General features: G+C 50.3%; 1 protein-coding gene across 2 annotated transcripts in view; it reads left to right on the top strand.

The window, feature by feature from the left end:
- Positions 1 to 25,960, top strand: part of Rap1gap2 (RAP1 GTPase activating protein 2) — a 212,556-nt gene that overhangs the window by 4,781 nt on the left and 181,815 nt on the right. Inside the window, exon 1 of one of the 2 annotated variants that reach the window (XM_051157934.1) lies at positions 19,513 to 19,548. The exons of the other annotated variant lie outside the window; for it this stretch is intronic. Coding sequence (XP_051013891.1) covers positions 19,526 to 19,548 — 23 coding nt within the window. The 5' untranslated portion in view covers positions 19,513 to 19,525. Of the gene's footprint in view, positions 1 to 19,512; positions 19,549 to 25,960 lie in introns of those variants that run through there. 2 annotated transcript variants of the gene reach the window in all.

The following is a 25,960-nucleotide window of genomic DNA, read 5'->3' as shown; positions in this document are numbered from 1 at the left end:
TGGTGGTGGTGGTGGTGGTGGTGTGTGTGTGTGTGTGTGTGTGTGCGCCCACGCATGCACCTGTGCTGGGTGCCACTGTGTGTCCTGGAGGCCTTGCTGTTAGATCTTTGTAGATCCTGGCATGTCTCTGCATGCACTGTGCTTGTTCTGGGCACCTGTCTTATTGTGTGTCAACCACCTGCTGGGTGCTCTCCAGGGTGCTGGAGAGCGTGATGGCAGGTGATGCTTTACCCCAGCAGGGTTTCTGCCCTGCTTGATGCTCCCCTCCCCTGCCTAGTTCGGCCCTCTCACTAGCCTTCCTTATCCTGCCCCTCCCCCCCTCGCTGCCTTGAGAAACCGGCTTCCCCATCTTGGGATGTGTGGATATTCATTGCCTTTAGGGTGGCACCCGGAGAGTGAGAGTCCAACCTCCAGCCCCATCCTCCTGAGCTCTTTGGGGGAAGGGATTCTAGGGGATGACTCAGAGTGGCTGCAGGGCTGGGTGGAATGGACTGTGTGTTAGCTTCCTTTGGCGAGGCCTGTGTTCCTCCTTCCATCCCCTCCCCCCACTCTAATTCTTGTCATCCATGCATCAGGTGACAGGCTCTCGGACCCCTGTGTATACTCTTCCCCAATAGCTTTGGTTAGTATGGTTTTTGACAGGAGACCAAGTGGTCCCTGGGGCCTTGGGCTTCCCACTGGGGTCTTGGTCTCTGCAGGATTCAAACTGTAGTTATGGGTATATAGTTCTTCCTGTGCCGGTCTCTGGCCACCTGCTCCATGTGTGTGAGCTCAGTTACTCCCTGGAACAGCCCTTACCTGTGGGGATGACAGTAGCATGTCATTGCTGTTTTCTTGTGGACATCACAACTAGAAAGGGATGGGGCCGGAACCTAAGCCCGGTGTTGTTCCTAACCGTACCCTGTCCTTTTCACTCTCTGTATCTATCACATCCTTTTCATTTTGCCTTCAGAGAGGTCATTCAGGGGTACCCCCCTGAAGCAGGCCTCCTTGGCCATCTGGTCCCCTTTGAGTCACATCAATCTACCATACATACCGCCTAACGTTATCCTACCTCGTCACTTCCCATTGGAGCACGGGTGTTATTAGTCTATTTCCCCCCAAATCTCCACAACATAGCAGGGATTGAAAAACCAAACCAAAACCAACCAAACCAACAATAAAACCCAGAAGCATCAGATGGTCGAGGGGCTAATGAAGTTAGATGTGCCTCTGACCTCTGACCTCTGACCTCTGCCTCTTGTATAGCTGGACCCGCTGCAAGAACAGCTCTAGAGCCAGCTTTCTCGGTTCAAATTCGGTCTCTGCTGCTCCTCCGGTGATTGAATATGGCATATTAAGCTGCCAGAAGCCTATGGCTTACAACAATGCTGACATTTATTTTGCCCATGAATCTGCAGTTTTGGACAGGGCTCTCCAGGGAACACTCATATCTTCTCTACGTCGTGTCATCTGGGTGAGTTAAGGCTTAGGGGTGAACTGTCTGCTGGCTCCATTGCTCATGTCTGGCACTCGATGTTGCCTTGGTGGCAGACATGGCTCCTCTCCTCATGTCTATCCATGCCGCTCCTCTCGTGCGCGAGTTTGTGCCTTTGCACAGGATCGTGGCTGGGTGAAGGGGCAAGCACCTCAAGAAAGGCACAGGAACATATTTTATTTCCTTACCCGACCTCAGAAGGGATACAGCGTCCTTTCTGAGGTAGACAGTCAAACATTTTGCCACAGCGCTTGACCTTGAGCACATGACTCAGTCCCTCTGTGCCTCAGTTTCCCCATCTGCCAAGTGAGGACACTGTGAAGAGCCCTTCTAAAGGTGGGGCTTGTAGAAGGAAGAGAAAAAACTTGAATGGAAAAGGCATTTTCGCCTCCATGTCTTTTTTTTTTCTGTGTACACATGCATGTTCATGTGCATACAGATGCTCAAGGCCTGCGAGTGTACATGCAGGTGCACACACATGTGTGGAGGGCAGGGCTCAGCCTCACTTCATGTTTTGTGCCTTGGGTATCATCCAACTTAGTGTTCTCCTTTGAGAAAGGGCCTGGACTCGTCATGCGAGTGAGGCTGACCTGCCCCAGGGGCCTGTCTCTATCTCATCTCTGAGATTACAAGTGCACACCACCACACCTGTCTTTTGTTTTTGTTTGTGTTTTGTTTTGTTTTCCAAAACATGGCTGTGGGGAATGAACTCAGACTCTCATGCTTTCACGCAAGCACTTTGCTTACTGAGCCATCCCTTTTCCTTCTCTCTTCCCCTCTTCTTTCTCTTTTCCTTCCTGTCTTCCTGCCCATCTCCTCCTCCCTCTCCTCCCCTTCCCCCTTCCCCTTTTCCCCTTTCTCCCTATTTTTTCCCCCTTCCTCCTTCTCCTCTTTCAGACAAGGTCTTGTGTAAACCTACGTTGGTCTCAAGCTTACCCCGTAGCTGAGGATGATCTTGAGCTTTGACCCCCTTGCCCTCACCTCCCGAGAGCCAGGACTACAGACATGCAGCTTGTGTGGATCCAAACCTAGACCTTTGTGTGTGCTGGGCGAGGACTCTACCAAGTGAGCTGCATTCCAGGCCTGGAAAAGGGCTTTCCTGTCTCTGTTTGATCTTTCCAAGTCAGCCCCATTTTCCCCCTCCCCCCACCATGTGTTGCTGGCGGCGACACCATGAGGGCGAGGCTCCAGGTGCACTCTGGCTGGGCCTGGGTCTGGATTGAGCCCCAACAGCACCTCCATCTTGATGAGAGGAAATCGTGTTAATGAATCATGAATGTGCTGTTTTTGAGCTGCAGCCCCATTCCTTGTAGTGTCTGGCAAGCCCCCTGGCTCTCCTTCTGTTCCAGCCACCTGCCTTTACTGGAGCTCATTTGGTCTTTGGTCCTTGCGCCCAGCTTGCCTGTCCTGGTCCAGGATGGCGATGCGTCTCTGCCAGGCACTCACAGGCACCCCAGGGAGCATCTTGAGATCTGCTTAAGTCCAGCCTGTTGGAATTTCACATTCAACACTACCATTATTTGGAGGTTGCCTGGTACATAAGAGCCTTGTCAGTAAGATTAGCAAATGGGTTTAAAGAGAGGGCTCTGGTTCGAGTTCCGGCCGTTGCTACCCGGCAGCCCTGTGATCACGGGGCTTAATTTCTTAACTTCAAGGCTCCAATTCATTATTAGAAAAGTGAATACAGTTGTGATAGAGGATGAATGGGGAAAAGAAAATTTGGCTTTCCTGGTTCGTCAGAAGCGCTCAATAAGTGATTCATACCGGCAGGCGTGATTCTACCACTCAGGACGCTGAGGCAGGAGGATCTCAAGGGCAGGACAGCCTTGGCTGTGGAATGAGATTCTGCTTCAAACATGGGACAAGTTGGTTGGGTGGAGAATTGCAGGTTCATTATCAGCCTGGTGAATTTAGCAAGAACCTATCTCAAAAGAAAAAGTTGCTGCTGGGCGTGGTGGCGCTCGGCTGTAATCCCAGTAATCCCAGCCCTCGGGTGCCAGAGGCAGGCAGATCTTTGTGAGTTTGAAGCCAGCCTGGTCTGCAAAGTGAGTCCAGGACAGCCAGGGATACACAGAGAAACCCTGTCTCGAAAAGAAAAAAAAGTTAAGAGAGAAAGAATGAAGAAAAGAAGGAAAGAAAGAATCAATTGAATTTTAGTCTTTTTTTTTTTCTTTCTGAGACAGGGTTTCTCTGTGTAGCCTTGGCTCTCCTGGACTTTCTTTGTAGACCAGGCTGGCCTTGAACCCATAGCAATCCACCTGCCTCTGCCTCCCACAGCACTGGGATTACAGGTATGTGCCACTGCGCCCGGCTGTTCTTAGTCTTTATAGCTGAAAAGGCCCAGGTTGGGGGGAGGTAAAGTATTTTCTCCACAGCTACGTTTAGCATTGGAACCCAGGCTGGGACCACTTGTCCTCACACCTGGTAACGCTGTCACTTATCCTTTGCAACACTGAGGATTTTCCCCATTCCCCCCCTCCCCCATCCCTTTCACCAGAGGTAATAATAAATATGGCTGCCATCCCAGAAAGGAAAACAAGACATCTCTTTGCACTACCAATAACTGCACATAGAGGGTGCAAGTGCGCACCTTCTGCCTCACCCCCGGTGCAAAAGAGACTTGGGGGTGGTTCAGTGGGATGGAGTAAGCAGTGGAGGACAAAGGCCTAGAGATTTGCTCTTCAGTGAGAAGCTGCTTCAGGGCGGCCCCTTGAGTCCAAGTCTACTGATTGCCAATAGGGCCCCACTATGAAAAATGGGGATGTCCTAGTGTATGTCACCCTAGAGTTTCTCACTGGATCAGAATCACCTGCAGATGGACGATTCCGTGGCCCCACTTCTGAATGGTAGATCAGCTTGCCTTTTGTTTTCGGAGAAATGGTATGGCTACATAGTCCAGTTTGGCTTGGAACTAACTATGCACTCCAAGCCTAGCTTTAAACTCAGGCTCACAATCCTCCTGTCTCTGCTTCCACAGCAGCTGGTGTCATAGGCATGTACCTGCACTCCTGGTGATAGGAAGGAATTTGACAAGTCTACAGGCATCTGCCAGACATGGCCTCGAAGGCTTAGCATGAGTGGTCTCATTTTGACCCCCCGGCCCCTGATACCCCTAAGAAGAAGGTCCTATTATCTATACTTTACAGACAGGGTGTCTGAACTGCAGTCAAAGACCTTGCCTAAGGGCACGTTACTGACAAAACACAGGGCTGGGGTCTGAACCCAGGCTCCTCAAGTCCAGTCAGTCATCACACTTCGTACATTTGAAACGTGACTGACAGGTGGATGGCTAGTGCTGGACGTTGGACTCAAGGCCTTCTGCACGCTGAGGATATGTGCTCCACCTCAACACATCCAAAGACCCATTACATAACAACGGGGTTGTCTCCTTAGACTTCCTTTAAAGAGTATTTACTATTTTTTTTTCTGGTTATAAAAATAAGGCCCCCTAATTGTAAGGAAGCTTAGGAAAGCACAGGGATGGGGGAGGGGACGAGCTCTTGTTCTTTAACACTCCCTTCGAACACTTGGCCCACAAAAGTATGAGTGGAGGGGCTCAGCAGTTAGAAGCATTGCCACCGTGTTCCTCTGGAGGACCCAGACTCAATTCCCAGCACTCATGTGGCAGCTCACAACTGTCTAGTGTGTGTGTGTGTGTGTGTGTGTGTGTGTGTGTGTGTGTGTGTATAATATACATATGCATACAGGCAAAATACCCATACACATAACATAAAATAAATATTAAAAAAAAGTGTATGGTTGGATTGAGCGCACTTTATCTCACCCTGAAGTTGACCTTGACTTTGTCCATCGTTGCAAGTGCAGTGTCCTGGAGGTCCTTTATGTTGGCTGGCCTGTTCCCTGTTGCCAGGAGGGGCTGTGCTTCTTAGCCCCACCTCACCGGGTCGTATACTCCCAAGTGATGAAGACCTGGGGAGAACAACTGGACGTTCATCTCTGAGCATGCCCCCTGGACGTTCATCTCTGAGCATGCCCCCCACCCCCAGGAAGGGAGCAGAACAGGAAATGGAGCCGCTAGTCAGAGGGCGTGCATATTAAAAAAAAAAAAAAACCAAAACCTTTCTATGGAAGCATAATATACTTCCGCAGCAGTGTACATGGTTTATGCCAGCACATTGATGAATTCCCAGCAAACCGGCATCCAGATCTAAACCGGGCTATGGGCGGGTGTTTTAGATGTTCCAGTGGCGTGCTCTTTCTTTCTTTCTTTCTTTCTTTCTTTCTTTCTTTCTTTCTTTCTTTCTTTCTTTTTCTTCTTTCTTTTCTTTTTCTTCTTTCTTTCTTTCTTTCTTTCTTTCTTTCTTTCTGAGACTGATTCTCACTATGTAACTCTGGCTGGCCTAGAACTCACTATGTATACTAGACTGGCTTTGAACACACAGCGATCCTCCTGCCTCAGCCTCCCAAGTGCTAGGATTAAAGACCTGTATGTTATGTGATGGAGATCTGAGAAAGTTACCACACCCAGTAACTTTTTTTCTTGGCTTGAAATTTCAGTATGTTGCCTGGCTGGTCCTCGAACTCCTGAGATCAAGCAATCCTCCTGCCTCAGCCTCTCCAGCAGCTGGGAATGTAGGTCTTTATTATCACATGAGCTTGGCGTGTACATTTTTGAAGGGTTTTTATTTGTAATGTCAAGTTCCTTCTAGAAAACCTGTGTTCTAGTCTCCTTTGTATTTTTTTTAAAGATTTATTTATTTATTATTATGGATACAATGTTCTGTCTGCATGTACACCTGCAGGCAGTAGAGGGCACCATTATACATGGCGGTGAGCCACCATGTGGTTGCTGGGAATTGAACTCAGGAGCTCCAGAATAGCAGTCAGTGCTCTTAATCTCTGAGCCATCTCTCCAGCCCCTCCTTTGTGTTTTCTTATCTTGGAAGGTCAGCATAGATGGCAAACCACCTGGAATCAGACATGAGAGACCCTGGTCCTCCCTTTTCTTTGTGAAGACACACTTCCTCTCTGGGAAGGGTGGAACCAGTTTGAACTCCAAAATTTTCCTTATTTGTAACAGCAACCTCCTTCTCCTCATCTTCCCTGTAATCCTAGCACTCAGGAGACTGAGGCAGGTGGATTGCTGTCAATTCCAGGCTGGCCTGGGCTACAGTGAGAGACCCTGCCTCAAAAACCAAAGCAAGAGCCAAAGAGGTGGCTCAGTGGATAAAGCACCTACCATGGAAGTTTCCAGGTTTCCCATCCTTAGAACCCACGTGAACCTGGGAAGCATGGTGGCTGCCTGCCTGTAATCCCAGCATTTGGGAGGCAGAGACAGGTGGTCTTCAGGCCAAGCTGCCTGATAGACTAGCCGGGATTGGCAAACTCTGGGTTCAGTGAGAGACTTAACCTAAGAAAGTAAAGTGCACTGCCCCTCCCAGGCACCCACACACATAAAACATGTGTATGCACACATTCAAATCTCACACACACACACACACACACACACACACTATTTATTCTAACATTTTTCTTCTAAAGTGTGCCAATGGTTTAAGCAACATTAACAAGACAGCACCATAGAAGAAATGTAGTAAGTCTGCACCCTCAAGAGTCTAGACAGACAATTCTATTCTATTCTTCAAAGTGACCACTCTTGCACTCTTTTTTTTTCTTCCCCGAGACAGAGTTTCTCTGTGTAGCCTTGGCTGTCCTAGACTTGCTTTGTAGACCAGGCTGGCCTCGAACTCACAGGGATCCACCTGCCTCTGCCTCCCGAGTGCTGGGATTAAAGGTGTGCGCCACCACCACCCTGCTGGAGGCAGAGGCAGAGGCAGGTGGATCTTTGTGAGTTTGAGGCCAGCCTGGTCTACAAAGAGAGCTTCAGGACTGCTGGGCCTGTTATATAGAGAAACCTGTCTCAAACAACAACAACAACAATAACAACAGCAACAACAACAACAACCCCCATGCACCACCACCCCACTCTACCACCAGAATCCCCCCAGGAAAAACTCTAAAAAAAAAACAAAGAAAAAAAATTTTTGCACATTGTTTAAACTAGTGGGACCCTATTATAGTAAGCTTTTTTTTTTTTTTTTTAACTTTATTTACTTAATTATTTTGAGACAGGGTCTCATGTAGCCCAGGCTGGCCTAATCTCACTATGTAGTCGAGGATGCCCGTAAAGGTCTGATTCTCTTGCCTCCACCTCCTACGTGCTGGGATTATAGATATGCACTTTATTTGTTGTTGTTGTTGTTGTTGTTATTATATTTTAATTTAATTTTATTTTATTTTGTTTTTAAAAATATTTTATTTATTTTTTAAAAATTTTTTATTATTAATTTATTCTTGTTACATCTCAATGGTTATCCCATCCCTTGTGTCCTCCCATTCTTCCCTCCCTCCCCTTTTCCCCTTATTCCCCTCCCCTATGACTGTTCCTGAGGGGAATTACCTCCCCCTGTATATGTTAATTTTATTTTTAAAAAAGATTTATTTATTATGTATACAGTATTGTGTCTGCGTGTGTGTCAGCAAGCCAGAAGAGGGCACCAGATCTCATTACAGATGGTTATGAGCCACCATGTGGTTGCTGGGAATTGAACTCAAGACTTCTGGAAGAGCAGTCAGTGTTCCTAACTGCTGAACCGTCTCTCCAGCCTCTCTCTCTCTCTCTCTCTCTCTCTCTCTGTGTGTGTGTGTGTGTGTGTGTGTGTGTAAAATCTCTTTTAGTTTTTCAAGACAGAGTTTCTCTGTGTAGCCCTGGCTGTCCTGGAACTCACTCTGTAGATCAGGCTGGTCTTGAACTCACAAAGATCCTCTGGCCCTTGCCTCCCCAGTTAGTATTTTTTTGAGGCACAGTCTCACTCTACCGCTTGGCTGGCCTTGTATTCACTTAGCCTTCCAAGTTCCGGCATCACAGGCTTTACAGCCTCATTACGTAGCTCGAAGTCATGGTCCATGCAACTAGACCCCAGCGCCCGGTGCGTGCCGTGAACGTGCTCTGCCAACAACCTACACCCCAGCTTCTAAAGCGATGGCTTTTTTGTTGTTGTTGTTTGCTTGTTTTAAAAGTCATCATTATCTGATTGAAGAAAGTGTTGCATTATTGTTATCTTAAAATGTTTGTGATAGAATCGGTCACTTTCACAGCCCACAGCCGACTCCGGCGACTCCCCTTGGCAGGCCAGCTGGCCTGAACAGATAGGAGGGGATTGTGCAATCAATCGCTGTGTGTATGTGCCTCGTTCTTGAAGCCCGGTTCTCATAAGTGGCCTCTTGTAGCTGCTTCTGTCATCAGCTCGCTTTTCTGAACTTGTGCAATGGGACCTGCGGGCCTGGCTCTGCAAGATGCATGCGGGGAGGTGACCTGTGGGCCTGTCCCTGCAAGATGCATGCGGGGAGGTGGCCTGCGGGCCTGGCCCTGAGAGATGCATGCGGGGAGGTGACCTGTGGGCCTGGCCCTGCAAGATGCATGCGGGGAGGTGACCTGTGGGCCTGTCCCTGCAAGATGCATGCGGGGAGGTGGCCTGCGGGCCTGTCCCTGCAAGATGCATACGGGGAGGTGACCTGTGGGCCTGTCCCTGCAAGATGCATGCGGGGAGGTGGCCTGCAGGCCTGTCCCTGAGAGATGCATGTGAGGAGGTGACCTGCAGGCCTGGCCCTGCAAGATGCATTTGGGGAGGTGACTTGAAGGCCTGGCCCTGCAAGATGCATGTGGGGAGGTGACCTGCAGGCCTGTCCCTGAGAGATGCATGTGAGGAGGTGACCTGCAGTCTTGGCCCCGAGAGATGCATGAGATGCACGTGAGGAGGTGACCTGCAGCCCTGGCCCCAGAGATGCATGCGGGGAGGTGACCTGCAGGCCTGGCCCTGAGAGATGCACGTGGGGAGGTGACCTGCAGGCCTGTCCCTGAGAGGTGCATGCAGGGAGGTGACCTACAGGCCTGGCCCTGAGAGATGCACGTGGGGAGGTGACCTGCATCCCCTGGAGATTGTGCCTTTCCCTGCCTCTGTCATTTGTCCTCACCTGGCCGGGGAAGAGAGTGGAGGGCAGTTTGATGAGGGTACACTGATGCTCTAGAGGACTAGATAACTTGCTTAAAGTGGAAGAGGGAGATGAGAACCGAGCTGCCCTCTCAGCCTGCCGCCATCTTATGATGCTGTCGAATGGCCGGTCCATTCAGTACTGCTTCTCTAGGGCATCTGCTTCCAGAAGGTTCTGTGGCTGCCCATCCCTGTGCCCTGAGAAGGAATTCGTCTCATTGCTTAGTCCTCACTGGTACCTACCATGTCTAAGCTGCCCACACAAAGGGAACCACATTTCCCTTCCTTTCCTCCTGTCTTGGGGGTGCTGCTGCCGCCAGGCATCTGGGTTGAGTCTTCTAGTCCCTGACACCCCTCCAGGTCCATCTACCCAAAAGCCCATGGAGTGGGTGAGTTACCTGGAGCCCTGTGCCAAAGCAGAGGTCCCAGCAAGCCTTGTCCCCCAGGATGGTCCTCTAGGAAAACCCACAGTCTCCACCATGGAAGCTGGACCTTGTGACGTGTGCCCCAAAGTAGGCCGTGTGTGTGTGTGTGTGTGTGTGTGTGTGTGTGTGTGTGTGTGTGTGTAGCCTGCTAGGGAGTGATGGAGCTTGTCTTGGCAGGTGCTGGGAGGCCTTGGCACCTGCTTTCTCTTCCACATCAGTACTGCTCCATTGGGAGCCATACTTTCCTTTCAAGGCCTCTGCCTTCCATTCTGTACAATGGGTGCTGCACAAATTCTGCACCCCAGTCTCTTCCTCAGTGGCTGATGTTTAGCTGAACCAAGCTAGGTGGTTAGGTCAGTGCTGGCTTGTAGTGATCTCCCAGAAATGGATGCTACCTTGGCTCTGGTTCATTCTCATTGAGTCAGCGGAGATGGGGGGTGGGGTTGGGGCAGACAGGCTGGGCAGGCTCACATAGTGCTTCCCTTTTCTGCTTGGCTCACAATCCTTCCCAGAGAGCTGGGTGGCCTCCTCCCGCCCACCCCACAGAAGAGGAACCAAAAAGGGCAGAGTAAGTGGGGGCAGGAAGCTGAAAGGGACTGAGGCCAGGGGGGGGCGGAGTCATGACAGGTGGTAATTATAATGGCTCCCATAGCTCATGCCAAGCATTTTCATTCATCCATAACATTGTGGGGTTAGTGGCATGTTTCCTGTATGACAGCGAAGACAACAGACTGGAGAGGTTAGGTAACTTAGGTGAGGTCACCCATTTTCAGAGCTTGGGAGCCTGAGGGCTGAGCAGGGGCCAGTGCAGATGGCTCTGGAATGGCGCTTACCTGCCTCCAGAGCTCAGGTACCGAGATGAAGTCACACAAGAGTGCCCCTCTGTCTGTCTAGGTTCTTACCCTGGGGCGGAAGGGACTCTAGGTTCTCCTGGCCTTTCCGGTGCCTGTGGATCCAGATGTCCTTGTGGAGTTCAGGATGCTCCACTGCCACCGCTTAGGAGGATGGCTGAGTCCTGTCGGTGCCCTTTGTAACTCCCAGGAGTTGGGGATTCAAGAGGCAGAGATGAGCCTAGCCTCCAGCCTGACATCCACCCTGTCGCTGCCTTAATGCTTTGTAGCTCTTTGGACCTGGGTTTGTGTCCTATTTGGTTCGGGAACACTTGGTGCAGGTGGCCTCAAACCTTTATGTCTCCACGGACTAGAGAGGCCTCGTGTAAAAGCATCTGTCAACTGTCTCTTCCCCTGGCATAGGTGTGATGGGCAGTGTTCACACACGGTCCATGTGGGTGGTGGGGTGTGCCCAAGTCTAGTGCAACTGTCACACCACCTCTTTCTTTAACACATACATGAAAACACATCGATGTGTGTTCCAGAGACAGCCTCACCTTCGGCCCCTGCTAGCTGATGGAAAGTGAGAAGTTTGCAGAAGGCATTCTGTTCTTAGTAGACCCGGGCGGTACCCATCCAAGCCACCCTTGGGAGCTGTCTGGCTCACCCTGGAGCTTTTGTACCCAGCGAGGTTGCTTGGTGGCCCTGAGGAAGTCCCGGATGTGGTTAAGGAAGGTGGCAGAGCTGACAGATGGGCTGGCCGTTGTCTTTCTCACCAAGCTTTTTCTTAGGACTTTCTTGGTGGTGAGACAGAAGAAGAGTGAGGAGAGGAGAGAGATCCGGTTCCTACTGGGTCATCGGCTTCTGGACATAGCTGGACAGGAGCTCAGATGATGCTATTAAAACTTGGTTCTTGGGCCAGGGAGATGAGGCAGTCGGCACAGTGAGGACCTGAGTTCACTCTCTAGCACAGGCAATGAGCACACGTGAAAAGCCAGGCATTATGATGAGCACTTTTTTTTTTTTCGTTTTTGTTTTGTTTTCTGAGACAGGGTCTCTGTGTAGCCTTGGCTGTCCTGGACTCACTTTGTACACCGGGCTGGCCTCGAACTCACAGCGATCCACCTGCCTCTGCCTCCCAAGTGCTGGGATTAAAGGCGTGCGCCACCAACCGCCTGGCTATGATGAGCACTTGTAAGCCCTGCCCTAGGGAGACAGGGACAGCAAGCTTGGCAGAAATGGTGAGCTCCAGACCACTGTTCAGACCCTGTTTCAAAGGAGACAGACAGCAGTATATGAGAGGATGATACCTAGGGCCACCTTCTGGTCTCCACATGCACACAGGCACATGTGCATGCTCACTCGTGTGAACACACACACACACACACACACACACACACACACACAAATTAAAAAAAAACAAACTTGATCTCTGTCTCTCCATTTCCTCTGCCATCTTCCCACAGCTCCAGTCTCCTGCACTCTTCATGGCCCCAGCCTTCTGCCCTGTGGGTTAGGACATGGTACAGAGAGAGAGAGATGGAGACGCACATGGATTGGGTTGGAGTCTTCTGCGCCTGCTGCTGGGGCCAGTGAAGTAGATGCTGGGATGCTCAGGCCCAAACAGGAATCATCCCTGGACCACTGGGCTAACCGAGTACACACATTTTTCTCTCTGAGGGAGATTAAGGGAAAACAGGGCAGGTGGGGCATCCAGGGTGTCCTTGGGATCTGTTGTGACTCCCCTGGGTGTCCGGTGGGTACATGGATGAAGTGCAGGGGCAGCTCGCTGGAGTAAGCATCAGTGGGAAGCCAGCAAGGTCTGAACTCACCCAGGCTAAGCCTTCCTTCCCGGGGTACAAGTGAGCATGAGGGACAGTCTAAACCAAGGATGTGCTGGCTTCTGCTGGAAGCCACCGGGGTCTTTAGAGCTGCAGCAAGCATTGCCTGGACCACTGTGGAGAAGGGGTCAGAGGTCACCGGAGACAAGTAGAGAAGCTTCTTGTCCATCCTCATTGTTTGCCACACAGGGCCACTCAACCTGCCACCTCTGTAGTGTCTGTGATCAATGGCTATGATCAGAGAGCATCATTGTGTCTGCGCTGTTCTGTGTGACTGTGGGAACTATCCCATTTCCCAGCTGGAACGATGAACTTGCTTGTCCTCCTCCCAGCTCTGTCCACAGGAATCAGGGAAGTGCTCCCAGCTTGGTTTAGACCCTCAAGGAGGCCAACAAGTGCAGTTCAGAGTCTCTCTCTCTCTCTCTCTCTCTCTCTCTCTCTCTCTCTCTCTCTCTCTCTCCTGCCCCTGTGTGTATGTGTGTGTGTGTGTGTACATTGGTGACATATTCCAGCCACATGATGGGTAAACAAGAGGAATGCACTTATCTCTGTAAAAGTCTGTGTTAATCTACTTGTGCATTGCACGTGTGAGTGTGCAATAGCATGTGTCTAGTGACTTGAATGTGAACGTCCCCATGCCTGAGTAGACCTGTGTGTCATCGGCATATGTATGCACACATATGTGTGCCATGTGCCCATGTGTGCTTTCTCTGTGTCCACATGTGTGAATGTACACTCACGTCTGTGTGTACTGCTGCGTGCAGTGATCTCTGTGTGGCACCTTTTGGAGTGCCTGCTGAGCACTGGGGACCAGCAAGTTCTCTGTTTCGGGCATCTGAGAGTTGTGAAGGGTCCTAGTCCTCTGAGGCTTCCAGCTGGGTCTCAAGGCTATGGGAATCCTTGGGCCTCTTTTGGTTTCCCGGAACCTGGGGCTGTGTGGGGCCAGCTGCCAAAAGGGGGCTGTGGTGCAATCTGCTGGCTGAGGCCCTTCCGGAGCTGTGGGTTCCTTTGGGTGTGGGGAAGCTGCCCTTCGTGACCTCCCTGCCTACTGTGGTGCCTCCTGGAGTGCAGGACACACCTCTAACCCTGCAGCCTCACCCACAGGAAGCTCAACTTGGGGGACAGGCAAGGAGGGAGGTGCTTTGCCTGGTGCCCCACCCTGCACTGTGGCTGTCACCCTGCCACTTCTCAACTCTTTTTCTAACAACCCCCAGGGACTGCTCTGGGACCTGGGGCTACACTGCTGCTACCATGTTTGGCAGAAAGCGCAGCGTCTCCTTTGGGGGCTTTGGATGGTGGGTGACAGAAGGGGCTACTACAGAGAGTGGACTTGGAGGAGGGGGTCTCGTTGGGTGTGTCGGGAGCACTTTCAGATGCCAGGTAGACTTGGAGTGGAGGATCCTAAGGGGCCATCGGAGACCAAGCTCTGCCTCATTGTCAGAAGCAAGGTCTGCAAGAGATCCAGAAGTTCAGGGCGGCCGCCAGTGTGGGCGTGAGCGCGCGACTGCAGGTGACCGTGTGTGCCTGTGCTGGTGTGTGCGCCTATATGTGTAGGCACATCTGTGGTTATTTGTGTGGACGTGTGTGTAAGTGTGATGTGGCTGTAATCTATGTGACCATGTGTGGAGTGTGCCTGGCTGCATAGATGTGCCTTGGAGGGTGACCATGTGTGCTCTCTGTTTCAGAGCAAATACCCACCCACCTTGCTTCTCTTGTGTTCTGTATCCACGTTTGCTCCTACTGGGCTGTTGTGACTCGGTGGCAGGGGACCTCTGGGTTGCCGCCTCTGTAGGGGTGAGTTGTGAGAGGAGGGGCAGGTCTGTCTTCAGGCTAGCTGTTCTCTCTGACCCACTTTCGCTCCATTCAGTCCTGAATCTGGCCTCTGGCTTGTTCCTCTGAGCCACTTTTTGCCTCTAAGCTTCTGTCTGTCTCCCCAGATGCTGAAGGTAGGGCCTGAAGTCACAGGCTTGCCTCACCTCACCAGCTGCATGCCGCTCAGCTGGGACAGCAGCCCAGTGGCTTTCCTTATCAGCTTCCGCTCAGCTTCTGGGCCCAGGGCATTGTCACACAGAGGGTGCTGGAGCCCTGGATGGCTGGCATTGGTGGGGGTGGCAGGAAGGCTGGGGAGAGACACAGAAGGGGTTGGGGGCAGGAAGACGGGCTCTGTTTTTCCAGTCAGTGACTACGTCTTGGCTTGACCTTTTCTTTCTTTTTCCCTCTGTGAGAACACCTTGCCATCGTTCTTTTTCTGGAAGGGATTGTGGGCACCCTTTGTTTGGCAGATGGGACACTGAAAACAAGAGGATGCTAGGATGACAGTGTGGGGTCAGCTCCCAGCAATCCCCAATGCTGGGGCAAGGACTACTGTCCTGACGGTGGGTCTGGGTTTGGCTCACACAGTCTGCTGCCTGCTCTGGGAGGAATAAGTTGGCCTGGGATCCCTGCAGGCTAAGGCTTAGGTAATGGGGTCTTGTCCTCCCAGACTCACCTCACACACTCACATACTCAGAGGGTCTGCCATCAGAAAGCTCGCTTTGCAAGACTTAGGTCTTAATCTGTGGTTTAATTTATCCAGTGGTGTGGTGGTAGTGGTGTGTGTGTGTGTGTGTGTGTGTGTGTGTGTGTGTGTGTGTATGTGTGCAGGCACATGTGTGTGTGCATGTATGCAGGCACATGTGTGTGAGTGAGCATGTATTAAGTACATATGTCAAAAGATACCTCTAGGTGTCATTCCTTAAGCGCTGTCCACCATTTATTATTAATTTGTTCATTCATTTTTAAGGTTTCAGTGCATTAGTCCTCTCCACGGAGACTCGACCGATCATGGCAGAGCCAGTCGCCACAGACTCTCTGCTCCTCTAGCTGTTGTCCACTCTCCAGCTCTCGTTTTTGTGCCAACACCAGCTCTGGCCTTTGCAGTCTCCCGACCTTCATTCCTTCATTCTGCACTCATATTCCCTTCCTCGTTTTCTTGAGCGTTTTCTTTCTTTCTTTTTTCTTTTATTACCTCAGGCAGGCACGTCTAGCAAGTCTCAGTCTGGGCTCACTTTTCTTTGCATAATCCAGGGAATCGCAAATCCTGCCGAAGCCGGTTGTCTCACCACCACCCAGATGGGTTCTGAATCCAAATCCATAGACATCTGGTGCCATCTCCTACATTTTGGCTAGTTTTCCGTCTTTGGTACTGTTGCCTTCCTACAGTGAAGGACAGTGTCTGAAGTAGATAGTTGGTCATGAGTTTCCTGCCTGGAGAGTTTTTGTGTCATTATGATGATGGTGCTCTTCGAGCAGCCAAGCAGGAGGAGTGTCTTTTTATTTTTATTTTTTCGAGGCAGGGTTTCTCTGTGTAGTTGGCTGCCCTGGACTCGCTTTGTAGGCCAGGCTGGCCTCGAACTCACAATGATCGGCCTGCCTCTGCCTCCCAAGTGCTGGGATTAAAGGCGTGCACCACCATGGTTTAAACCTGGCCAGGTGAGGCAGAGGACATGAGTGTGTCACCCAGGGCTGCCTCAGAGGCAAAGAAAGCAATAGGGAGAACGGCCTGGTATGTCCAAGGAACTCTATGTGCTGGCCACATTGTCCACTAACCTGGGTTCCAGGAATATAGTCCTGACTCTATCTTACTTCTCATGGGTGTAAGGATGTCCCCTTGGCACATCCAACAGATGCCAGTGGGAGAATAACTGTAGTGTTCCTGATGCACGGATGGGTTGAAACCCACTGAGTCTGTAGGGACTCCAAGGACTTTTTGTAGGGTTCAAAGTTAAGAAAGAGGGCAGTGTAATAATCATCTGGGCACAGCTGAACAGCTGGCTGGGGCTCAGCAGCAGAACCATGGAGCACAGGTCCTCCCAGACAGTGAAGGTGATCTCAAATGGTTTCAAAAACCCGACTTGTCGTCAAGGCAGAGAGCCAGTGGCATCAGGGCAATCATGGTAAAGTGAGTAGGATGCTGTGGGGGTGATGGGGGATAGAGAGGGGCTGGGGACCTGGCTTCCTGAGAGGACCATCCCCAGCCACACAGCCCTGCCCAACCTACAACCTCTCAGGGTCACACTCTAGCATGGGATCCCTGGTGGACAGGCTTCTGGGTAGGAGAGGCGTGAGCTCAGAGACAAGTGAGGTCTGCTGTGGTGAGGAGGAGTCCTGTCTAGCCAGGCAGAGGTCTGGAGGGCGTACAGGGCGGCAGAACTTAAAGCTGCCTCAAGTATTGGGGAGCTCTGAGAGCACAGCTCTCCCTCTCTGGGTTCCACTGTCCCCATGTGTCAGTGGATTCCTCCTGCCATAGCGCAGGGCTGTTAGAAGAATTAAGAGAGATTACTTGAGAAGGTGTAGGGTAGCTGGACTTGTTTTCATGGGTTACCATTGGGTAGCTCTGGCTATGATCATGATAGCAGAACAAAGGGTTCTGACTCCTGGGTAGATGTGGGGCTCAGTTAAGTTGGGTGGGAGGGGAGGAGGGCCTGCTTTCAGGTAGTCCCTGAGGAAGACACTGAGAGGGACTTAGTCCACATGCCCTGGGTGTAGCTGGTTATGCTGTTAGGGACTGAGATGAGAGATGCTGGAGGATTCTCCAAGAGATGGGATCCTGCTCCCTATTGGAATGCGGCTTAAGCACAGCGCAGAGCTTAATGCCAACAGGAGATGTCTGAGTGTCTGTGTCCTCGCCATGTGGACCCCTCACCTTTCTGACCTCTCTTCCCCGAGAGTCTGTCTATGGGGGGGGGGACTGAGTTGGTTGGCTGGGGCCTGAATGAACTTTCAGGGTGACAAGCATTTTAGAGGTGGTGGTGAGTTTAGTGATGTTGATGATAATAACACGGATGGCAGTGGAGACACGGATAGTGATGGTGATGCTTGGGTGGCACTGGTAGTGATGGTGGTGGCATTGAAGGTTGGTGGTGGCTCTGGGCTGTCACTGATATTGACGGTGACACAGGTGAAGACACAGTGATAGTGGCGAGACTGCTCATGGTGGTGACATGGGTGGTGATGACACTACTGGTGGTGACAGTGGGCAGTGATGCCACTGTTGGTGGCAGGGATGACATTGGTGTGAGGTGACATGGGGAGTAATGGCACTGCTAGTGATGGTGATGACACTGGTAGCGATTGTGGTGGCTAATGCTATGGTGGTGACTTAGATGTTGATGACTGCTAGTAATGGTGGTGACACTGGCGTGACACCAGTTGTGATGTGACAGTGTTAGTGGGGAGTGATGACATTGCTAGTGATGGTGGTGACACAGGTGGTAGTGACTATTAAGTGATGGGGTGGCACCAGTCACAATGGTGACTTGGGGGAGATGACCTCTAGACAAGAACAGATTGGCACAGGGAGAACACAGCCTGCTGTTTCTCTGGGTGGGGGAAGGGACCTCCCTTTGCAGCCATAAGGGCTGGCATGTGTGGGGGTAAAAATAGAACCTCACACATTGCCTCCTTTGCCAGGGAAGGTGGTGCAGGCAGGGGCGGGGAGCGCTGCTGTGTGCAGAGAGTGTTCTTCCCTGCTCCCAGCTCAAGCCAACCTGCAGCTCTCCTCAGAGTCTGCTGCTGGCATCTGTCCCAGGGGCGCGGCCTGCCTGATGGACTAGCATCTCCCAAAACAGGAGAATGCCTGTGGCTGGGATGCTCGTGTCTCCTGTGGTACATACACGGAATGCTGAAGGTTCTAGAGCAACAGTTCTCAACCTGTGGGTCGCAATCCCCCCCCCTTTTTTTGCAAACCTCTATATCCAAAAATATTTATATTATGATTCATTCAGTAGGAAAATTACAGTTAAGAAGCAGCAATAAAATAATTTTATGGCTGGGGGCGGGGGGCGGTCACCATAGCACTAGGAACTGTGTTAAAGGGTCGCAGGGTTAGGAAGGTTGAGAACACTGGTCTAGAGTCAGACCTGGCCAGAGATGTCACCCGTTGAAGCCTGGTTTCCATCTCTAAAATGCAGAGTGTCCTGGTACCTTTGTGTTCCTGTTTAATTTTTGCTGCTGTGACAAAACCCTGACGAAAGCATCTTTAGGGGAGAAAGGGTCACTGAGAGAAGTCAAGGCAGGAGCTTGAGGACAGGCCTGCCTGCTATTGCACACAGGAACTCACTTGGCAGGCAAAAGACACAAAGCAGGAACCATGGAGGGTACTGCTCTTTGGCTGGCAGGCAGGCTTAGCCATAGTTAGGTATTTTTTTTTTTTTTTTTTTTTAGTTTTTCGAGACAGGGTTTCTCTGTGTAGCCCTGGCTGTCCTGGACTCACTGTGTAGACCAGGCTGGCCTAGAACTCACACAATCCACTTGCCTCTGCCTCCCGAGTGCTGGGATTGAAGGCGTGTGCCACCACTGCCCGACTGCCATAGTTAGTTTTTGTTTTACTGTTTTTAACTGTATGTATGTGCCCATGTGGGGATGTGCGCAGAGGAATGCAGGTGCCCAAAGAGGCTAGAAGACTTTGATGCTCCTGGAAATGGAGGTACAGGTGGTTGTGAGCCCCTCAAATGTGGGCTCTGGAAATTCAACATGGGTCCTCTGGAAGACCGTTATGTGCGTTTAACCACTAAGCTGCCCTTCCAGTCCTCAACTGACTTTCTTATACAGTTCAGGACTACCTGCCTAGGTAACGGTGCTGCCCACAGTGGGCTGGTGCCTCCCGCACCGGTGATCAATCAAGACAATTTCCCACAGATGTGCTCACAGGCCAAGCTGATGTAGGTAATTCCTCAGCTGAGATTCTCTTTCCAGGTAGTTTCCGGTTGTGTGAGGTTGACAGTTAAAGCCACCCAGGAAAGCCATGTGGTCCAAGCCTCAGTGAACTCAAAACTTCTTTTCCTGTTCTGGAGGAAAATGTGTCTTGTAGCAGCTTTCCCTGTAGGGCAAAGCAGAAGGGAGCCTGCATCCGCGCACTGACTGACGCCTCTGCTTTTCTCTTGGCAGGATTGACAAGACCATGCTGGCGGGTTTGAAGGTCAAGTAAGTAGCCTCTTCTGGTTCTTTAGAGGTCAGAGATGACAGCATATTAGGGGTCCCCGCACCCTGAGACTTGGTCTGTCCATGTTATGTGTAACAGTTGGATGTTGTCTACGGTCAGACTCCAGGTTTGGCTGTATGGGCTTCTTGCGTCCTGGATGCCCAGGCAAAGGCAGAGGCATGAGAGCTAGCAGCAGGGACAACATGGTGGGAATGTGACTAGTGGGTGTGACTTTCAGGCCACACACTTATTGATAAAGAAAGATGCACTTTCTATTATTTAAATTTTTACACGAAGCCCCAATTCCAAGAGGGCATCTTTCTGATATTTTTGGTCTATTTAAAAAACTGACACGATGTCTTAGGACCTGTTTTTAAAAATTATTGTTATTTCATTCTGTGTGTATGGGTGTTTTGCCTGCATGGTTGTCTATGTACCCCATGTGTGCTTGGAGCCTGCAGAGGTGTAGGATTCCCTGACACTGGAGTTGCAGACAGTTATAAGCCATAATGTGGGTGCTGGGACTCAAACCTGGGCCTTCTGGAAGAGCAGCAAGTGCTCTAAACCACTGAGCCATCTCTCCAGCCCCCTAGGATCTCATAAAACATCACTGGTATGTGTGTGGGATCAGCTGGCCATTGGGTCATTTGTTACAGCCTGGTCATCCTGGGGGCTCTCTGAGGCTTCCACACCCCGAGCCTCAGACCCGGGGGACTGTAGGCCTGACATGGCCACGCGGGTAAGCAGAGGCCCCTCTGTCTGAAACTGCTGTCCTCCCTCCCCTCGCCCCTTTCTCTGTTCTGGAAGCTACTTGGTCACTATCCTTCTCCTTCTCTCTTGAGACTAAGCTACTTTTTAGAAACTTCCGTGTGCACTCCTCTCTGGGGTCTGCACCAGCTGAATGAATGGAAAAGGAGGAAAATTCTAGAAGGAAAAAAAAAGCATTGATTACTACTGAAGATATTTTTCTGCTACATGTGAATTATTTTGTGCATGAAAATTTGTACAATGGTTGCAATTTGGCTAAAGTGAACCATCTGGTTGCCATTGTTGACTCCCCTGGGTATAGGTGCCAGGGAAAAACCAGCCAGACTTGAGGACTGGCAGGCAAGGGGGTCAGAATAGAAGGTCTTCCTTCTCTTCAATTTGTCAGCTCCAGAAAGATGGGTTGGGGGTGGAGGGGAGGGGTGGTGAGCAGGGCTTGGGGACAGATTTCAGTCTCTCCAGAGTTGAGGCCAGAAAGGCTATAATGCATTCATTCTTGTTTTCTGAGGCTGCTCTCAGGCTGAGGCAGGATGATGGGGCTGCCGTCTGGCATGGTGTGTGCAGGTTGTCTACTCTGAACTCTGGCCTTCAGTCTCATTTCCTTTTGTTTTGTTTTACCTTGTTTGTGCAGCTAGGAATTGAACCCAGGAGTTTGTGCCTGCCAGGCAAGTGCTCTCCCACTGAGCTCTATCCAGCTTTTAATTTCTTTTGTTTTGTATGTGAGGAAAAGGCACTCCTGTGATGGTCAGAGGACAACTTGCTGGATTCAGCTCTCTCCTTTCACCATGTGGCTCCCCGAGATTAAACTCAGGTCATCTGGCTTGGCAGCAAGCGCCTTTGCTGTGAGCAACCACGATGGCCCTGTTTTTACTTCAAAAATATTTTTAAGTGTGTGTGTGTGTGTGTGTGTGTGTGTGTGTGTGTGTGTGTGTGTGTGTGTGTGTGCAGAGTCCAGAAGAAGGTATAGGATCCTCTGGTACCAGAGTTACAAGTGATTGTGAGCTGCCCATGTGGGTGCTGGGAAAGGAACCCAGGTCCTTAAGAAGAGCAGCCAGCACTCATAAGCACTGTGCCATCTCTCCAACTCTGTTCTTTCTACTTTTTAAAACGTGGCACAGTATCTCATTGAGTTGCCCAGACTAGCCTTGTATTGCATTAACTTTCCCTGGGGAGTCGTGAAGAGAGGTCTGTTCCCCTCAGGTAGGGCACCAATGACAGACCAAGGAAGACTTCCTGAAAGTGTGACTTGATGGACCAAAGAGTTGAGCTGGGCTGACTCACAGGAACATGGCTGAGGAGTTACCTACAAGAGTGTGGAGAACTTACTGGTCACTATGCCAACCTAAGAAAGGTCCTCCCTCCCTAGCCACTGTTAGCTGCTGGGTTTCTGTCTCCTGTGGATAATCAGAGATGCTATGACAGTCATGGTTGTGTGTCTGGAGGAGAGAGAGAGCAACACCTTGCGTCTGTAATCTTTCTGCCTCAGCCTCTCCAGCAGTCAGGATTACAGGCCTATGCCTTTTTCTTCTGGCAACATGTCTGGCCTTTCCAAAGCTTCCTAGGGGTGTATCTGCATATTGAGTGAGGTGCAAGGTGGTAGCAGGGTTGCTGAGGGATGCAGAGTGAAGTGTTTTTTTTTGGGGGGGGCTGCCTTAAGTCATCTAGTGCAACCACAACAGTGGTTTATAAGCCCTGTTTGTTTTAAGCAAAACTATTTGTGACCTGTAGAGGAGGGAGGTATAGTGTGGTGTGAAGGGCTGGGCGGATGGGCCAATGCTGAGAGTGGGGTTTTAATAGGGTGTCTGACTATCTGGGGGACAGCTTGAGTGCTGGCATGGGGAACACGGCCTTGAGATGGTGGTGTCCTACAGGGCTTTGAGAATGACCTTCTAGCTCTAGGATCTGTTGGCCTCAGGAAGCAAACCCTTTAAACTGGACGTGGTGGCACACAGCTGTAATCCCATCACTTAGGAGGCAGAGGCTGGAAAATCCGGAGCTGAGGGAGGTTCCTGAGCTCTGGGTCATCCTCAGCTATTGTCTGGGATGCCTGAGACCCTGCGTCAAAAAAGGAAAAGAAAAGAACAACAAAGCGAAAGCTTTGATGTGCAATCTGGTGGGCTAAAGATGGGCACGGATCCCTTCCAGCATGGCTTAGAGAACCCAGGAGAAGGTTGGAGGTGGAGTGTGGTTGAACTAGGTACTGGAGACCCATGGAAGTCCAAGTATCTTCTTTTACCAAGTATCTTTTTTTTTTTAAGTTTTGTTATATAAGCATGTCTTTCTTTTTTTTTTTTTTAATATATTTTATTTAACTTTAATCTATGTACATTGGTGTGAGGGTGTCAGATCTTGGAGTTACAGACAGTTGTGAGTTGCCATGTGGGTGCTGGGAATTGAACCCGGGTATGTCTTTCTTTTTTTAAATATTTATTTATTTATTGTAAGCGAGTGTTTTATCTGCAGAAGAGGGCATCAGATCACATTACAGATGATTGTGAGCCACCATGTGGTTGCTGGGATTTGAACTCAGGACCTCTGGAAGAGCAGGCCGAACTCTTAACCACTGAGCCATCTCTTCAGCCCCCCCACAAGTATCTTCTTAAGAGAGAGGAACAAACCCAGGAGACTGCACTTCAAATATTAAAATTTACCACAAAGCTATAGGTGGCACGATATTGACATAAATCTAGTTCTATAGACCAGGGGAATAGAAACATGGTTCAGAAAGAAACCTTTACCTATATGGTCAAGTGAGTTTTTTTAAAAAACAAAATTATGAGAGCCGGGCATGGTGGCGCACGCCTTTAATCCCAGCACTTGGGAGGCAGAGGCAGGCAGATCGCTATGAGTTTGAGGCCAGCCTGGTCTACAAAGTGAGTCCAGGACAGCCAAGGCTACACAGGGAAACCCTGTCTCAAAAAAAAAAAAAAAAAAAATTACAAAGACAATTTAATGGAAAATTTAAAATAGATTTATTTTACTTTATATGTATGAGTGTTTTATCTCTCTATATGTATGTATATTGTGCACATGCTGGTATTTACAGAAACCAGAAGAAGACATTAGATTCTCTCTCTTTTTAAATAAATAAATATTTATTTATTTATTATGTATACAGTGCTCTGCCTGCGTGTGCATCTGCAGGCCAGAAGGGAGGGCACCAGATCACATTATAGATGGTTGTGAGCCACCATGTGGTTGCTGGGAATTGAACTCATGACCTCTGGAAGGGCAGTCAGTGCTTTTAACCCTGAGCCATCTCTCCAGCCCCAACATTAGATTCTCTTGAACTGGAATTCCAGACAGTTGTGAGCCACCATGTGGGTGCTGGGAAATGAACCTGAGTCCTCTGTAAGAGCAACCTGTGCTCTTAAAGCACAGAGTCAACTCTTCAGGCCCTAATAACGAAACATTGAAAAAGGCACTCACAGTGGGATATTAGTGCATGTGTCCTGCATGGTGGTCGTCTTCTCCCATCATCAGCGAACACAATTATGATTGGAACTTTCATGGCAGATGTTTAAAATGGAGCAGCTGCTGGCCTTCATGTGGGTCCCCCAGCAACTGTAGCAGAGGCGGGGGACTTTCTGACTCTGAGGTCTGCCTTTGGATCTTGTTCCCCTAACTGGGCTGCCTTGTCTGGCCTCAAAGGGAGAGGATGTGCCTAGTCCTGCAGCAACTCAATGTGCTAGGGTGGGTTGGTTCCCAGGCGGTACCTCCCCCTTCTCTGAGGAGGAGAGGGGAGAATGGTGGGGAGGAGTGGGGGAGGGGAGGGCTTGGAGGAGAGGAGGGAGGCTGCGATCAGGATGTAAAGTGAATAAATAAATAAATTGGGGGGGGGGGGAGCGCCAATCTGTTGTGGTGGCGCTCAGGAGGCAGAAGCAGGTGGGTCTCTCTGAGTTCGAGGCCAGCCTGGTCTACAAAGTGAGTCCAGGACAGCCAAGGCTACACAGAGAAACCCTGTCTCAAAAAAACTAATAATAGGGCTGGAGAGATGGCTCAGAGGTTAAGAGCACTGCCTGCTATTCCAAAGGTCCTGAGTTCAATTCCCAGGCGCCACATGGTTGCTCACAACCATCTATAGTGAGATCTGGTGCCCTCTTCTGGCCTGGAGATGTACATGCAGGAAACAACACTGTATATTTAGTAAATAAAAAATGGTACATTTTGAGACAGGGCCTCATGCAGTCCAGTCTGGCCGCAAGCTCCCTGTGCAGCCAGAGCTGGCCTTGCTCTCTTTCCTGGTACTCTTGCCTCCTCCTCCCAAGGGCTGGGATTCCAGCCTTTGGCCTGTGCCCAGCCCTATCAATAATGCTTTCCAGGAAGAGAATCTAATTAGCCTAGCCCTTGTTGGCTATGTAGCATTGGTCTGATTAGTTTGGATGAAGAGATGGCTATTTCTCTGGGTGAGGGGATGTTTGTTCTCAGAATAGAAAGGTGGGAAGACACCACAAGAGGTCATATGCAGTCACTTCTTGCCTCGGTACTAAAAGGATCTGGTCTTAGGCTGGAGAGATGGCTTCAGCTGTTGAGTGCACTGCCTGCTCTTCCAAAGGTCCTGAGTTTAATTCCCAGCAACCACATGGTGGCTTACAACCACCTTTATGAGATCTGGTGCCTTCTTCTGGCCTACAGTTGTACATGCAGGCAAAACATTGCATACATAATAAATAAATCTTAAAAAAAAAAAAAAAAAAAAGGTCTGCTCTTAGCTTCCTCTTCCTTTAGTTGGCAGTGTAGGTCCCACTGGATTCTGAAGATGTGTTTTCAGGCCATGTTTCTGCTTGGCCTGTGTGTGGCCTGTGCTGCTTGATTTGCTCAGCTCGGTCCCCAGGGACCTGGTGTCATTGACACAGAAATGGTCCTGGAGGTGTCCCCGAGGCGTCCCTGAGTCGTCCATGAGGCAGGTAGTTCTGAAGATGAGGTCTGCTCCATCTGCACTGAGCACTGAAGTCACCTGCTGTCAGAGGCTTCATGGCCTCTGTGTGATGCAGGGCCCTTTGCTTTAGGCATTTGGGAGATGAGAAAGTCGACACTTGGAGAGGTTGGGAATCCTATTCAAGTGAGGCATGAAGGTGGAGTCTGAATCATGTATCTTGTTCCATGAGGGCAGAGCTTAGTGTTCTTGGTCCACACCTCCTGATCAGGGGTCTGGTGCCTGGAGTCCTTAGCCACACACACGACCGCATCTCAGCACTGACCTTCTGGTGCCCATCTCCCTGCTGGATGCCCAGATTGAGAGGGGACTGTGATGCCTGCATGAGGAGGTCCCCAGAGGCAAGAACTTATCTATTGTTGGGGAATACAAGGAACATGGGGCCACACAGGACCATGGAAAGGGGTGACGCAGCACCGTGCAGGAGAAACAAGCTTGGATGGTGGCTTGGCAGGTCCAGGTTCTAGACTGACGTGGGCTGACAAATGGACAAGCCACTGACTTCTCTGGGTCAATGAATGGCCTGCTCCTCGCTAGCTTTAACATGCTAGCTACATGCATGGCTTCTTCACTTTTATTCTTGTCAGTGACGGGGATCACACCCAGGACCTGTACATGCAGGCCAAGTTCTTTTTGTTTTTGTTTTTGTTTTGTTTTGTTTTTTGGTTTTTCGAGACAGGGTTTCTCTGTGTAGCCTTGACTGTCCTGGACTC

Source organism: Acomys russatus, chromosome 16 (genome assembly GCF_903995435.1).
Source record: "Acomys russatus chromosome 16, mAcoRus1.1, whole genome shotgun sequence".
Classification (NCBI taxonomy): domain Eukaryota; kingdom Metazoa; phylum Chordata; class Mammalia; order Rodentia; family Muridae; genus Acomys; species Acomys russatus.
Note: the sequence above shows the minus strand (reverse complement) of the source record. Positions and strands in the feature narration are given on the sequence as shown.